This window comes from Pleurodeles waltl, chromosome 6 (genome assembly GCF_031143425.1).
Source record: "Pleurodeles waltl isolate 20211129_DDA chromosome 6, aPleWal1.hap1.20221129, whole genome shotgun sequence".
Lineage (NCBI taxonomy): Eukaryota > Metazoa > Chordata > Amphibia > Caudata > Salamandridae > Pleurodeles > Pleurodeles waltl.
The window spans coordinates 13,551,018-13,567,479 of record NC_090445.1 but is presented as its reverse complement, the minus strand read 5'-3'; the positions used below and the strand labels follow the sequence as shown (position 1 = coordinate 13,567,479).

At 48.2% G+C, this 16,462-nt stretch overlaps 1 protein-coding gene across 3 annotated transcripts in view; it reads right to left on the bottom strand.

The window, feature by feature from the left end:
* The window catches only part of NUP188 (nucleoporin 188), a 642,545-nt gene that overhangs the window by 33,886 nt on the left and 592,197 nt on the right, over positions 1 to 16,462 (bottom strand). For all 3 annotated transcript variants that reach the window (XM_069237029.1, XM_069237030.1, XM_069237031.1), the window contains exons 35-39: positions 11,313 to 11,513; positions 10,742 to 10,834; positions 9,992 to 10,156; positions 9,771 to 9,908; positions 3,064 to 3,138 (exon numbers count right to left, since the gene is read on the bottom strand). In XM_069237029.1, coding sequence (XP_069093130.1) covers positions 3,064 to 3,138; positions 9,771 to 9,908; positions 9,992 to 10,156; positions 10,742 to 10,834; positions 11,313 to 11,513 — 672 coding nt within the window. The remainder of the gene's footprint in view (positions 1 to 3,063; positions 3,139 to 9,770; positions 9,909 to 9,991; positions 10,157 to 10,741; positions 10,835 to 11,312; positions 11,514 to 16,462) is intronic.

Below are 16,462 nucleotides of genomic sequence, written 5' to 3'. Positions count from 1 at the left end.
TTCTCTTTCACCAGCAACATGCTGCAGGGCGGGCGTACTTTGAGAGCTTGATGAATATAAGGTTGAGCATGGGTTATATAGAGGGACTGCAGAGGGTGGTTAAAATTGTTTTGTAGATGGTATGGACTTTGCATATTGATGACACCTGGGCACAAGATTAATATATATGGTGAACAATAGAGGCTAACGGGACCCATCCAACTAATGCTTCAGCCCTTCCTCCGCGCCTCTATGGGTCAGTGGCACTGGACAGGTCCTTTTATTTCCCTACACTGCCCCTCAACAGTCTCCCAACTAGGGTTGCCACCTGGTCTTTTTCCCTGGCGTAATTAGTATTTTAGAGGTCTGGCTGGTACAAATATTAGGAAAATTCCCCTAAAGTCATTATTTTCGCCCCTTATCAGTATATACTTTAAACAGTAAATATAAGAAGAAAGGTATTTAAATAGCGTTCCAGAGCTGCCTTCCTGACTCCTAACTGATAAAGTTCATAAAGACAGAAAGTCCATGTTAAAAATTAACACAGATGATGTTCTATAAGGAGCTGATTAGAGATGTTTGGACCTCTTCAGAATCCAAAAACCTGAAAAACACTGGCCGGTATTGCCCTCTGTGAAGAGTAGCAGCGCTACGCCTAACCCTGTATTGCTAGCGCTGTATCAAGTATCAGAGGTATAGGGAGAAAGTGAAAAGTGCTCTGATGGCCAGTTATACCAGGTTAGAGCTCCAGCTTGGACAGTTCCGCATCTCATTTTTTCTGGCCTTTGCTCCAGTCTGCAGTTTGTGTTCCACTTTTTGAGTGTGGCCGGCCTCTATCAAACCTGGGGCATGTTCCATCTCTACATTCCTGAGTGCACTTCATCTCTGTATTCATAAGGGTTGAACCTGGATGATGCTCTCTCTCTCTCAACCAACCCTTTCCTGGATGCTCCCAGTCTTGAACCCAGGGCATAAAAAACAAAATGATGGATGGAATTGCTTGCGCTAATCTCACCACTGGCAATCGCTTGAACCACAATCCAATCCATTATTTTTCTCCCACCATCACCTCTGTTTGGAGCAGACCACAAGCAACTCAGGACCGCTTCTGTCCTCATTAGGTATGCATATGACTGGGACCAAACTTAGGTGGCATGGTGTTCACAATAACGATTGACTGGAACGTGGCACGAGTAGTTACCAGTGGCTGAGATTAACTCAAGCAATCCTTCCATCACTTTCTTTGTACTCTTTAGCGTGTCACCCTTGGTGGGAAGTGTATGCCCAGATGCAGGTCATGGGAGCCCCACACCACTGGAACAAAGCTATACCTGGCTGATGAGCCCTAATAAGGGCAAACCCATTCCTGGGTTGCTTGCGTTCAAGTTCATGGGGTGCCTGGCCTGGCAGTTAGAGCTGGACTCTTCCCATTGGGGCAGGGTCAAGGCTGATTTGCATATGTCTGGGTCCAAACTGAGATGGCATGGGGGCAAAATAACAATGGATTGGGAAGGTGCCTCAGTAATGAACAGTGGCTGAGATTAATTCAAACATTCTGTCCATCACCAAGTGCGCTCTGCCTCTAGCCACCCAGGTGCGCTCTGTCTCTAGCGATCCGAGTGCTCTAACTCTAGGTATGCCCTGCCTCCGCCAGCCAGAGCACGTGGTGCCTCCCCCAGCCAGAGTACGTGCTGCCTCCGCCAGCCAGAGCACGTGCTGCCTCCGCCAGCCAGAGCACGTGCTGCCTCCGCCAGCCAGAGCACGCGCTGCCTCCGCCAGCCAGAGCACGCGCTGCCTCCCCCAGCCAGAGCACGCGCTGCCTCCCCCAGCCAGAGCACGCGCTGCCTCCCCCAGCCAGAGCACGCGCTGCCTCCCCCAGCCAGAGCACGCACTGCCTCCCCCAGCCAGAGCACGCGCTGCCTCCCCCAGCCAGAGCACGCGCTGCCTCCCCCAGCCAGAGCACGCGCTGCCTCCGCCAGCCAGAGCACGCGCTGCCTCCGCCAGCCAGAGCACGCGCTGCCTCCCCCAGCCAGAGCACGCGCTGCCTCCCCCAGCCAGAGCACGCGCTGCCTCCCCCAGCCAGAGCACGCGCTGCCTCCCCCAGCCAGAGCACGCGCTGCCTCCCCCAGCCAGAGCACGCGCTGCCTCCCCCAGCCAGAGCACGCGCTGCCTCTGCCAGATTACGCTGTGCCGAATACAATGCATGCTGTTACTAACTATGCCTGAGTCCACTAATTTATATCAGAGCAGATGTGTGTTCCAATCCTAATCTTTCTAGGATCAAATTAAGTTCATAACATTATTTTGGACTACGCTCCGGCCCTTCCATCCTCAGAATGATGCACCACTAATGGCCAAGGTATGGGCCTCATCACTACCCCCTCATCCTCCAAGCCTGGGAACATGCTTGGTCTCAACCCTTCATTCACATCTGCTATCTATCGCCACACTCTCCTCCTAAATATCCAAAGTGTGATATCTTTAACTGCAGAGCACAACCCTCCCCAGCCCCCAAACACTCCCTGCAGTGTTCGTCCTCTGACCCTTCTTGGAGTACGTTCTGCCAGTGCTTTCTGGAATGTGTTCACTCTAATGTTTACTGCTTCAACTCTTTCTAAGTGTTCTTGGGTTCCACTCTCCCTGCCCTTCACGTACTGTGCGCGCCTTGACTCTTCGTTGTGTGTGATCCCCCTGGCCTATCATGCCCTGTGCTGCCCTTGACATCATGAAAGCTGCACCCACCTCTGAGCCTTTGTTATGTGTGCTTCCACTGACCCGTTACGAAATGGTCTCGCTGATCCTTTGTGTAATGCTCTCCCACAAACCCTTGGAGAGCTCCTTCCTAGGACTGTGCTCTGCTGAGCCATTCAGGAAGATCTAAAAGACTTCTGGTGGTGTGCTGTATCGGATTCTGACATGAACGAGGTTTCAACTCTTTGTGGACACTCCCATAACCCCTTCTGCAATGCATCCTGCATACCATTTGAAAGACAGGCTTGTCTCCATGATACCTGAAGTGTATCACCGTCAACCTTCAAAGTGATCGCTCTCAAACCCCATCCACCCAGGAGCTGCTTTTCTTACCTGTAGGTAATGTTTTAGCATCTTGCGGCTGTACAGAAGGGACGTGCAGGCCTGGCAGAGGTAGCAGAGACTAACCTAAAACATAGGAGAAACAAAAGCAAAGCTTCTTTTATCAACTAGTCTATTCTCAAGAGGGTTCATCACAAATTCTTTGGGAATGAATGCTTCTCTGTGAATACATTCAACGTGGGCCTGGAAATTGTGTATGACCTTGGAACAGTGGGGGGCTCTGAAAAGCCGAACTCTCAGATTTCTGTTAAAACCTTTTTTAATTTTAAATTAAAAAAAAAATCAATTACATTTTAGCAACAAGATTGTTGGAAAAACCCTCTCCACGCCTTTGGCCTACTGGTAAATCTTCCAATGCCTTACCTTCGGATTGGTATTAAAGCTTCTCTAAAAAACACAGAAAGCTTTTCAAAACTATGTTCATTCAATAAGTCTTCCTTAAACACAAGGCAGTTGAGTTGGAAAAGCTCTTCCTGACACCAGCTTTTGAGGAAATACTTCGAATAACCTGAAATCGTGTGAAACCTACTCTTAGAACTACATCCATGTTCTTCTAATAAGCACTTGCTTAGAAAGAATCCAAATCCTAAACCCTTCATAAGTGGCATCACAAAAGTATCAAAACCCTCCCCTGTCTGGCTTTTCCAAACTGCCCTTCTTTTCCTGCCTCTGCATGAAAACAGTAGTGCTTTGTTAATGTGTGAAGCAGAGCTAAGTGGCTGACTGAAATACACTCAGAACTGGGGCTCCTCTACAACTCAAAGGGGCAGGACTCTCCTCTAGACAACTGAGCTCTTAAACTCCTAAAACACAAAATCCTGCAACACAGTTACTAACCGTTCTCTACTTTGGATGCTCACAGGTAGGGCTGCCTTACAGTAGAGCCAAAAAAGTGATCTATCCTAAACTCGTAGACTCTACAAATAAAAATGTAGGATCTTCTTTAGTCCTTCCTATGTAGGTGCTCCTGTGCCTTCAAAGGTTTAATATGCATTAGAAAGCTGGAAGACCTTTTCGGAAAGACATGGAAAACGCAGTAAAAACTTTACTGAGAAGATCACCGTGTACAGAAAAACAAGTAAGGGCTGCCCTAGGGTCTTTCATATACAGATACTCTTCCAGAGAGTGAGGATAGAAAGTTGAAGAACAAGTTATTTACCTTCAGATACCTAGCTATGTAGTGGATACTCCATCTACCAGCAGATTACTCACCGTTTGAATATCCCCAGGTGCCAGAATAGATCCAAAGATCATTCACGGCTCTCGAATGCCAGTGGGTAGCGCTAGCTCCATCTTGGCCCACAAGCTGTGCATTATTACATCACTTGAGTCACACTGTACCTTCCTAGTGCACCAACACCTTTTCCCAATCTATTTTTTTCATGCACTTAAAAGCAGAGAGACGGAAAAATGTCTGATCAATTGTGGTGGTGCAGTTAATCTAACTTGAAACCTTTGTGATGCAGATGACTAAGAACATTCTACAGAATCAGGAGGTGGCATGATCTGCAAGTAGGCAAGAGCAACCACCAAAAAGATAGCTAAAAAGGTAACCAGCTTCCTCTTCTAACTGAGGTTTCTAACTGCAGTTTCCTCTACTTGTGAACAGATATCAAACTGTAGCCACTCCCGGGTGGCGGCCCTAAAGGAATGGTCAGACAAGGAAATTCTGGAGCTCAGATCTTAAAAAACGTCTATCCCTTCACCTCTGAAACTAAGAAAGAAGCAAATGTATAAAGAGATTCCAATTTTACCGCACCGCAAACTTCAGCCACAGGGAAACCTCTGACAAGTGCTGATGCTGAAGACTTGGCTCTGGTTATGTGAGCAAGGATTCCCTCAGGTGGTGCCTACTTGGTGCAGGAAAGTGCCTTTTATGACAAGGTCACCCCACCCCCACACTTTTTGCCTGGTTTCCGGTGTGATTTTAACTGTTAGTGCACTGGGTCCCTGCTAACTCAGTGCCAGATCTTTCTCCAAAACTGCACAGTCTTGCACAATTGGCGAATTCTTCAGATACCATGGTGTTTTCATTTACTGCCTATGTGTGTACAACAAATGCTTAACACTACCCTCTGATAAGCCTACTGCTCGACCACACTACCACAAAATAGAGCATTAGAATTATCTAATTTTGTCACTATCTTACCTCTAAGGGGAACCCTTGGACTCTGTGAACGCTATCTCTTGCTTTGAGATAGCATATACAGAGCCAACTTCCTATACCCTTTGACTCACATACTCTGAACTTAGCTCTTTTGTCATTTCCTTTGGCCCCTGTTCTGGCTAAAGCACAGATAACACATTGAAGATCCTCTGTTTTCTGATCAGTTGCTGGAGGTGGACGAGGGGTGGCCATCGATCTTCTAGGTGGATAGGCATTAGGTTTGGTTGCCGTCTCTTTCACAGAAGACTCAGATTCTTCTTGTGATTTACTGGTTTCTGATATTTTTTGACAATTTTTTTCCAGGCTTTTACAATGCTTGTTACAATGAAAAGATATCTGATGCTCTTCACCCATCAGTTTCAATATTTTGTGAACTTCGTCTTCCCGTATTTCTGCAGCATCTCAAATGCTCCTTGTCCAGCAGCAGTTGATGTTAGCTTTTCTTTCAAACTAGTTTGGCATATGACACATTTTTCTTTGTTGAAGGAGTCCTCAGGTTTTGTAGTTAGCACCACTCTTTCAGGAGGTTAAAAACCTCTGCTACCACCTGCTTTGCTCATGTTTATGAATCTGAATCAAAGAAAAACCTGAAACAAAAACAATATTAAAATAAATGACCAATATGATGGCTAAAACACATCATGATAGAGTTGCCATTTTGGAAAATGGTGGAAGGGTTGCTCTGAAGAGTTATTTTCATTTTCTATAAGACTACTTGACCCCCAAAACCTATGTTTTACCACCAAAATGAAGTATATTGGTCTCATGGTTGCGGATATATTACATCATCACTGCAACACATTGCCATTTTTAAAAATGTCATCCAGAAAAAAAATGGGCCCGGATTAGCAGGCCCTATCAAAGCTAAATTACTTTTCTAATGATACAAAAACAAATCAAAAATAAAAATCTCTGGACAACAAAGTTTTTGACTGGGGTATATCAAGGGTCCGGGACTATAATGGACAATTCTTTTCCATTTAGCTGCTAAGCAGGCTCTAGCTGTTGAAAGCCTATCTTCAAGAACATCCATACATTCTGGAGGCACTTACAAGTTTCTAAATTCTAGGACTTCAGAGGCCAAATTGCGAGGTTCAGTTGTTTAAGGCGGGGATGTCTGACTTTATTGCCCCTCTGAGTGAGAAGGTCTGGTGTGTTGGGAAGCTTTCGTGAGCTACTAGGGACAGGTCCAGTAGTGTGGTGTAGCAGGGTTGTCTTGCCCAAGTGGGAGCTACTAACATCATCTTGATTGCATCCGGATTGCAGGGTTGGCATCCCACGAGGTCCTCTCTGGTATGGCTGAAGTCCAGTCGCCCAATGCTGCAATAACAGGCTAATCATTTCTGGGTTGACAACTTGCCTCCCGGGCTCAGCAAACTCGGGTGCAACTCTGTGCGTAGGGTCTTAGTCCTTGATGCTGCATGGTGGCAGTGAAGACTTTGGGCTACCAACCTGCCCCAGCAGGCTTCTTCATTTGTTGTGTCCCTGTGCTGCGAACAGGAGGCCAGTCAGCTGGCCCTTGGAGTCTCTTGGCTTGACTGGACTTTGGAGACTGCTGTTCCTTGAGCAGGACACAGCAGACACAGCCTCTTCTATTCACTAGCCACCAGATGTAGTCTTTGAAGGAGCAAGCTCTCTTTGCTGGTCCGCTCGTGCAGCAGGGCAGTCCTCCTTTACAGGTCGGTCGAGGTCTGAGTGCCAGGGCTGCCCATTTTATGCTTGAAATGTGCCCTCAGGGCAGGATGTGATTGGTAACCATTGGGCTAACAGGTTCCCTTGCACCTGGTGACCACAGTCTAAAGTGTGGCATCTGGCTATCAAGGATGCACCATTCTGCCCCCTCCCAAGATGGTGAGACCCCCTCTCGGTGTTCAAACTGCTTCAGCCCGCCCCTGGGGTGTGGGTACCTCAGGGCTACATGTCACTGTGGAAACTGGTTCGGGAACTGGTTTTCCCTCTCTGCTCCCTGTGCCTGACTGTCTGCCTAATCAATGGGCCAGTCTTCCCTCTGGTGTTACACATCTACCCTTCAGAGGCAGCTTTTGGGGCTAAGACCCAAGTGGCTTCCTGCAGGAGGGAGATGGCACCTCCCTGGCCTGCAATCCCTCAATGTACTCTTTTGAGAGTCATTGGCACATCCGTCCAGGAGGGTAGAAAGCCGTCTTGTGGAACAGCCTCCATGTGGGACTAGGAAGGCACGGGTGTTCTAAAAGCGCACTCTGAGAAGTTACATTCATTTCGAGCTGAGGTACAAGTCGGGCTAAATGTAACTAGTTTGATACCTTGTAGTGCCGACTTTGGTCGCATCATTCAGGAGTTAGCACAGCTGTGGGATCAGTGTGCTACCAAGTCTTTCCATAGTAAAAACTGTAGTTGTGTGTGTTTTACTCTTTCATATTTTGCACTCTGCCTCAGGACTCAGTAGGTCTGCCAGAGGAGTGACTTACACAGGTCGGGGCAAGTGGTGGCTTTGCCATCGCTTTCAATGGCAAAGTCGGGTTGGCCATGCAAGACTGCTCGAGCAGTCTGCAGTGGTGGACTGGACAGCCTTTTTTACTGGGGAGGCCTCCAGGGTGGACAACCAGTGCTGCAAGCCCTGGGGTAGCCCTCTATCTTACATTCCCTGGGTAGTAGGGTACCATCTACTAGGGACCTACGGGTGGTTTAGCCATTTCCAATTGAGTACAGTCAATCCTACATACACATTTTAAGGTCAGGGTACTGACTCCGAGGTCTGGTTAGCAGGCCTCAGTGCACTCCCAGAGCTGAAGGACCATCAGCATCAATCCCAAAACTTGGGGGTGACCATACAAAAAAAGAATCCTTACAATATGCATGAGAAAGGACATAAGGAATGAGATGACCCCATTATCGTTCCATAGCTCCAAGATGCCTATGTTGGTCACGAAGGACTAAAATCCATCGCCGAATGGATGAACAACAGTCGCCTGAAACTCAACTCCGACAAGACGGAAATCCTCATCCTCGGGCGCTCTCCTTCGGCCTGGAACGACTCATGGTGGCCCGCCGACCTCGGACCCCCACCCACCCCTGCCAGCCACGCAAGAAACCTTGGCTTCATCCTGGACTCTGCACTCACCATGTCCAAACAGGTCAGCACCGTCTCCTCCTCCTGTTTCAACACCCTCCGCATGCTCCGCAGAATCTTCAAGTGGATTCCAACAGAGACCAGAAAGATGGTGACCCAAGCCCTCGTCAGCAGCAGACTTGACTACGGCAACGCACTCTACACATGCATCCCAACCAAAGACATCAAACGACTCCAGCGTATCCAAAATGCCTCCGCCCGACTGATCCTTGACATACCCCGCCGATGTCACATCTCCCCACACCTGAGGGAACTCCACTGGCTCCCGGTGGAGAAGAGGATCACCTTTAAACTCCTCACCCATGCTCACAAGGCACTTCACAACACCGGACCCTCCTACCTCAACTCCAGACTCAATTTCCACGCTCCCACACGTCAACTTCGATCCGCCAACCTCGCCGTCGTCCCCCGAATCCAGCGCAAGACCTGCGGCGGCAGATCCTTCTCCTTCCTCGCCGCCAAGTCCTGGAACTCTCTCCCCACATCTCTACGCCAGACCCAGGACCTCCTCGCCTTCAGGAGACTCCTCAAAACCTGGCTCTTCGACCGCTAACTGCAGCACACCTCCACCCCCCCCCCCCTTACCCCCAGCGCCTTGAAACCCTGACGGGTACATAGCGCGCTTTATAAATATCGTGATTGATTGATTGATTGGTGAAGAAACTTTATAAATAAAACAGTAGATGAAAATACAAAATATCAGCCATAAGAGCTAACAACCCATATGTCCTCTGCTATTCCTGGCAATGCTAACCCCGGAAGGGGGGGCAGTTCAGAGCCAGCTGCATTCCTGAAGATCATTATTTATGTTTAAAAACATGTCTTTTCGCTTGGAAAGTCTCCCAGGATCTTGAACAGAGAATGTGCTTTTCAGTGGTCATGAATTCAGCGAAGACCCCGCGATAGAGAAAAAAGTGCGTCCTTTCATCCATATCAATTGAGAAATATTGTACGGAAACTGTAAGAATCCGATAGTTTAATAATCAGAATCTTTAGTATAGTTCTTTCATGCATGCCCCCAAGCATGTTTCACATTATTAAACCGTGCGATTGCACCTATTTTCATCTTGCGTATATAGTTCATATTTTCTGTTGTAAATTCACTCCCAAAAGTTCACATATAGAAGGATCTCAACATCAGTTCCCATGTGCCTATAAGATGCTGGGTGTCAGCTATTCCATGAACTTTACGTACAAGGCCTCCTGGACTGCACCTTAAATGGCACTCACTCTTACATCTGAATCTTCCTTTTTTTATTCCAACCTCATACAACTAATATTTTGTCATGTCCAAGCCCCCAGGACGTCCACCGAGGAGACAATCACAAAGCACCAAAGTGACAGACAATACCCAGTGGTCGAGCTGTAACCTGTCGCTTAAATCCCCAAGCTGCCCACCTGGGATCCACCTTCCACACCTACCTGAATATCCTTCATCAGCTGTGGTAAATGGAACTGCCACTCCTTGGAGAAGCCAGAGAGCTGAAGCAGGAAGCCCACGGTCTGATCGGCCTCTTCAAGGCAGGCGAGGCTCTGCACTGTCCTCACAGCATTGAGGCACTGTGGAGCACACAGATACAAGCGTTACAAACACCACAAACCTGTCCTCCCAGCTAGCCCAAGAAAAAGCTAGGAAAGCTAACCTGAAGAATCCTCTCCTGATGGACGCCCACAAAGTCCAGGGCCTCGGTCAGGAAGTTGTATCGAAGTGTCTTCAGCAAGCGCTCCATCAAGGACATGCAGAGGCGGTACACTCCTGGCCAGGAGGGAGCATCCAGAGCTTTTCGAGATGCACCGGACATTGTAGTCTGAGTGACAGATGGAGAATACAGGTTTAGTGCGTGGCATTATGAGACTAATCAGTCAGTGGAAGCTGTCCACGGAGCATGACCCGAGTTCTTGCTGGGGTGCTTGAATCACTTCTAAGAGACATAGCAGAAATCACTGTTGCTAATGCAATCGTTGCTCTGTAGATTAAGTCTGCCCACCCAGAAGCATCTGAGTGCCAAATGTAGTGGTGGTTTTAGAACAGAAACAACGCCCTCAAACACAACAGCACAAGGACTTCCATCTTGCCATAAGAAGCCTTTTAAAGCTCCCAGTTACTGGAGCCTGCGGAGGTCTTCGCATGGGTCCTATTTAGGTTGGATGTAAACCTAGACCTGAGTGGTCAAAGGCTCTTTAACCCTTCTGAGCCTCCTCATGGGGCTCATTTTCACAGCTGCTGCCCTTGCAGCACACAGGTCACTCCCCACTTCCTTTCTATCATTTCTTAAAGGGAACAAATGAATAGGCACCCCATGAGTCACAAAGGTCTGAGCTGGTACAGGGCCAGCCAGTGATACATTCCAGCCTTTTACCAGACACATTTAACTAAGTAGGCAGGAACTCACCGGCAAACCTCCATTACTGCTCAGCTGATAGAGGCTCAAGAGGGGTAGACAGAAGCTCTGTGTCACCCCAGCAGCAGCCATAGCAGCAGCACCCTGAAAAGTACACAGAAACAGGTCATGGACGTTAGTGATCTTTGCACACAAGCCTGATGAAGGGCACAGAAACTCAAATACAGGAACATGAAAGCACTGTCACAAGATGCAACTCTAGTATCTTCAACTCTAGAACAGTGACAAAGACATTAGGAGGAGAAAGGAGAGAGGGGAAGAGAGGGGAAGACAGAGGAAGAAAGATGAAGAAAGAGGGAAAAAGAAGGAGGACAACACTGAGAAAGAGGGGGAGGGAAACACTGAGAACGTGAGGGAGAGAAACATGAAGAAAGAGAGAGGAAAAGAGGGAAACAGAAAGAGAGGGAGGGAAAGAAGGAGAGACAGAGTAGGAGGTGACCAGGAGAGAAAGGAAACTAAATAAGAATCACGAGGACAAGAGTAGGGTGTGCCTCACAAGTCCAGAATAATAAGAGAGCCACCACTCTCCCTCCCGCCAGAGACCCCTGCAGGAGGCATGAACCTGCTGTGTCTTGGCGATGGTCAGAAGAAGGTGCAACGCAGCCTCGGCGAAGTGGAGGTTCTGCTTCACCCGAAGGCTGACCTCCAGCGTGCTGAAAATAGTCGGGAACAGAGGCAATCTTCTGGTCACCTGCAGCCAGAGCTCCCCATCTTCATCCACCTCGCACAGCTCCTTAATCAGGTGCAGCCCCAAAACGCACACCTAGATGATAAGCATGCAGACCAACAAAAGATGCAAAGCGAGAGAAAATAGAGCATGAGCTAAGAGTTTGAAGGAAGAAAGTGGTAGCACCAGTTTCCATCATTAAACTCGTGAACACTGAATAGCTGTCTCAATGTTTTTTTTAATCTGGAACACTTTTTAACGGTGAGCTGCAGAATAAAGTACCACCTGCTATACATTGTAAGGATACTGCAAGTCACCGAAGAGTTTCACGGTCATATAGAGGAAAGAGGCTGAAGGCAGAGTTCCTTTATAATGTTATGGAACTCCGAAGTGACTTGCAATATGCTTGTCATCTACGGCAAGGCGTGCTTTATCCCTTATAATATATAACACATGGTCACACAATCACCTTACCCATAAACCACTTTATACGAAAGATAGAGCCTGTTAGCAAACATTAATTAGAAAATAAGTTACATACCTGTAACTGTAGTTCTCTAGTATTGCAATCTTCCATAGATTCACATGCTTGAATCATTCCCCGTCGTCGAGATGGGAGTCCCCGGTACCTTTACAAAGTAGTGTCAATATAGACCTAAACATACAGGCTTTAGGCCTATTAGTTTAGCATTCTATCAGAGTCATTTTTTAACAAAGGACTAAAGTTGGGAGCGCACCAATCAGGCAACACCATCTTCAGAACAGTCGTAAGAGAAGCTCCGGTGCCTCAGATTTTTGCGGCACTAGTGCCTACACATAATAAGTGAGTGAGTGAGTGAGTGAGTGAGGTAACGGTGAGCATCTCCAGTGAGGCGGGTGGGCCTCATGTGAATCAATTGAAGATCCCAATTCTGGAGAACTACATTTACACGAAATGTATTTTCTTCTCCAGTATTGGAACTTTCATAGATTCACATGCTTGAATCAGAGTAGAGAGCTGTAGTGAGGCACACTGTAGTGTCAACTGTGAGTACCTCAAAAGACTATTCATAAGAGCTGCAACCAAATATAGACACATGAAATAAAGCAAAATACAATTGCTTACACCCGTTACTAGAAACTGTACCGTATATAAATCCTTTCTGCTGGATACATTTTAAGATGACGTGCGGAACCCACCGAAGGATGGTGTGAAGGCAGAGATAGCTCCCACCGCTACTGGAAAAGCTGTCTTAAGACTCCTTGTCGGACCGCAACCTCCCTTTGTGAAGACGGTTCTTCTAGGTAGCTGCTCTGCAGATCTCCTCGAGCGGCACACCCGCAAATAGTGCAGTGGATCTCGAAACAGCTCTCGCAGAGTGAGCACAGACAGAAGTATGTAACTGTTTGCCCGGTGACAACATTGGATCGCAGCCGATATCCATCTAGCAATACCCTGCCTGGAAAGGGGTTGGCCCTGTCTTGGTGTATTGTAAGCGACTAACAACATGTGAGTTTAACAGAAGGATTTGTACCCATCAAGATAGAACTTGATGCACCTTTTCACATCCAAAGAATGAAGAGCCGTTTCCGCTGGTGTTGATGAGTTTGGGAAGAAGGTCTTAAGGATTAACAGCTCATTGATATGGAAGTCTGAAAGGACCTTTCGTATGAATCGCGAGTTGGTATGCAGGATTATCCTGTTGTCTCCAATCTGAAAGAAAGGTTCTTGAATCGTCAAAGTGTGGTCTCACTGACCCGTCTGGCTGATGTGAGGATACCAGCAGGGCTCCCTTCCAGGATATAAACTTCAAAGTGGATCTGTTAATTGGTTCAAATGGCTGTTCAATCAGCTGTGCAAGGTCTGAGTGGTGGAAGACCGTGAAGAGCCCTTTCAGGAATTGTTTGATGAGTATGGAGGACCATGAGGAGGTGCCCTATGTGAACGTCTAAAACAAGAAATGGCAGCCAGATGAACCCTAATGTAGGCATGCGCTAGGCCTGAACGTGCCAAATGCAATAGGTAGGGTAATATCTTCTCCGGTGAGGACCACAGTGGATGTATCTGTTGCTGTTGACACCATAAACAGAACCTCTTCCACTTACAGGAGTAAGTTTTGAGAATGCTGGTATCTCTGCCTCTGGAGAGAATGTCCCTGCACTTTGGAGGGATGTTTATACGGGCAAACTCATTGTGTTCAGGAGCCATGCTGAAGTGAAGGGACTTTGGATTCGGGTGCAAGACTTGACTGTTGTTCATGGTCAAGAGATAAGGGGAGACATTTAGTGGTATGTGAGGTCTCATTGACAAAAGGTGAAGCTCTGTGAACCAGTAATGGCGAGGCCACGTTGGAGCTATTAAGGTCAGATTGCAGGGTTTGGTCTCATTTTGGTGAGAACCTTTGGAACCAGGGGAATGAGTGGAAAGATGTTGTAGGAAGTTGGCTCTGTATGTGCTATTTCAAAGTAAGGAATAGCATGCACAGAGTCCAAGGGTTCCCCTTAGAGGTAAGATAGTGGCAAAAAGAGATAATACTAATGCTCTATTTTGTGGTAGTGTGGTCGAGCAGTAGGCTTATCCAAGGAGTAGTGTTAAGCATTTGTTGTACATACACATAGACAATAAATGAGGTACACACACTCAGAGACAAATCCAGCCAATAGGTTTTTATATAGAAAAATATCTTTTCTTAGTTTATTTTAGGAACCACAGGTTCAAATTCGACATGTAATATCTCATTCGAAAGGTATTGCAGGTAAGTACTTTAGGAACTTCAAATCATCAAAATTGCATGTATACTTTTCAAGTTATTCACAAATAGCTGTTTTAAAAGTGGACACTTAGTGCAATTTTCACAGTTCCTAGGGGAGGTAAGTATTTGTTAGGTTAACCAGGTAAGTAAGACACTTACAGGGCTTAGTTCTTGGTCCAAGGTAGCCCACCGTTGGGGGTTCAGAGCAACCCCAAAGTCACCACACCAGCAGCTCAGGGCCGGTCAGGTGCAGAGTTCAAAGTGGTGCCCAAAACACATAGGCTAGAATGGAGAGAAGGGGGTGCCCCGGTTCCGGTCTGCTTGCAGGTAAGTACCCGCGTCTTCGGAGGGCAGACCAGGGGGGTTTTGTAGGGCACCGGGGGGGACACAAGCCCACACAGAAATTTCACCCTCAGCGGCGCGGGGGCGGCCGGGTGCAGTGTAGAAACAAGCGTCGGGTTTGCAATGTTAGTCTATGAGAGATCTCGGGATCTCTTCAGCGCTGCAGGCAGGCAAGGGGGGGATTCCTCGGGGAAACCTCCACTTGGGCAAGGGAGAGGGACTCCTGGGGGTCACTTCTCCAGCGAAAGTCCAGTCCTTCAGGTCCTGGGGGCTGCGGGTGCAGGGTCTCTCCCAGGCGTCGGGACTTTGGATTCAAAGAGTCGCGGTCAGGGGAAGCCTCGGGATTCCCTCTGCAGGCGGCGCTGTGGGGGCTCAGGGGGGACAGGTTTTGGTACTCACAGTCTTAGAGTAGTCCTGGGGTCCCTCCTGAGGTGTTGGGTCTCCACCAGCCGAGTCGGGGTCGCCGGGTGCAGTGTTGCAAGTCTCACGCTTCTTGCGGGGAGCTTGCAGGGTTCTTTCAAGGCTGCTGGAAACGAAGTTGCAGCCTTTCTTGGAGCAGGTCCGCTGTCCTCGGGAGTTTCTTGTCTTTTCGAAGCAGGGGCAGTCCTCAGAGGATGTCGAGGTCGCTGGTCCCTTTGGAAGGCGTCGCTGGAGCAGGATCTTTGGAAGGCAGGAGACAGGCTGGTGAGTTTCTGGAGCCAAGGCAGTTGTCGTCTTCTGGTCTTCCTCTGCAGGGGTTTCAGCTAGGCAGTCCTTCTTCTTGTAGTTGCAGGAATCTAATTTTCTAGGGTTCAGGGTAGCCCTTAAATACTAAATTTAAGGGCGTGTTTAGGTCTGGGGGGTTAGTAGCCAATGGCTACTAGCCCTGAGGGTGGGTACACCCTCTTTGTGCCTCCTCCCAAGGGGAGGGGGTCACAATCCTAACCCTATTGGGGGAATCCCCCATCTGCAAGATGGAGGATTTCTAAAAGTTAGAGTCACTTCAGCTCAGGACACCTTAGGGGCTGTCCTGACTGGCCAGTGACTCCTCCTTGTTTTTCTCATTATTTTCTCCGGCCTTGCCGCCAAAAGTGGGGCCTGGCCGGAGGGGGCGGGCAACTCCACTAGCTGGAGTGTCCTGCTGGGTTGGCACAAAGGAGGTGAGCCTTTGAGGCTCACCGCCAGGTGTGACAATTCCTGCCTGGGGGAGGTGTTAGCATCTCCACCCAGTGCAGGCTTTGTTACTGGCCTCAGAGTGACAATGGCACTCTCCCCATGGGGCCAGCAACATGTCTCGGTTTGTGGCAGGCTGCTAAAACTAGTCAGCCTACACAGATAGTCGGTTAAGTTTCAGGGGGCACCTCTAAGGTGCCCTCTGGGGTGTATTTTACAATAAAATGTACACTGGCATCAGTGTGCATTTATTGTGCTGAGAAGTTTGATATCAAACTTCCCAGTTTTCAGTGTAGCCATTATGGTGCTGTGGAGTTCGGGTTTGACAGACTCCCAGACCATATACTCTTATGGCTACCCTGCACTTACAATGTCTAAGGTTTTGTTTAGACACTGTAGGGGTACCATGCTCATGCACTGGTACCCTCACCTATGGTATAGTGCACCCTGCCTTAGGGCTGTAAGGCCTGCTAGAGGGGTGTCTTACCTATACTGCATAGGCAGTGAGAGGCTGGCATGGCACCCTGAGGGGAGTGCCATGTCGACTTACTCGTTTTGTCCTCACTAGCACACACAAGCTGGCAAGCAGAGTGTCTGTGCTGAGTGAGAGGTCTCCAGGGTGGCATAAGACATGCTGCAGCCCTTAGAGACCTTCCTTGGCATCAGGGCCCTTGGTACTAGAAGTACCAGTTACAAGGGATTTATCTGGATGCCAGGGTCTGCCAATTGTGGATACAAAAGTACAGGTTAGGGAAAGAACACTGGTGCTGGGGCCTGGTTAGCAGGCCTCAGCACACTTTCAATTGTAAACATAGCATC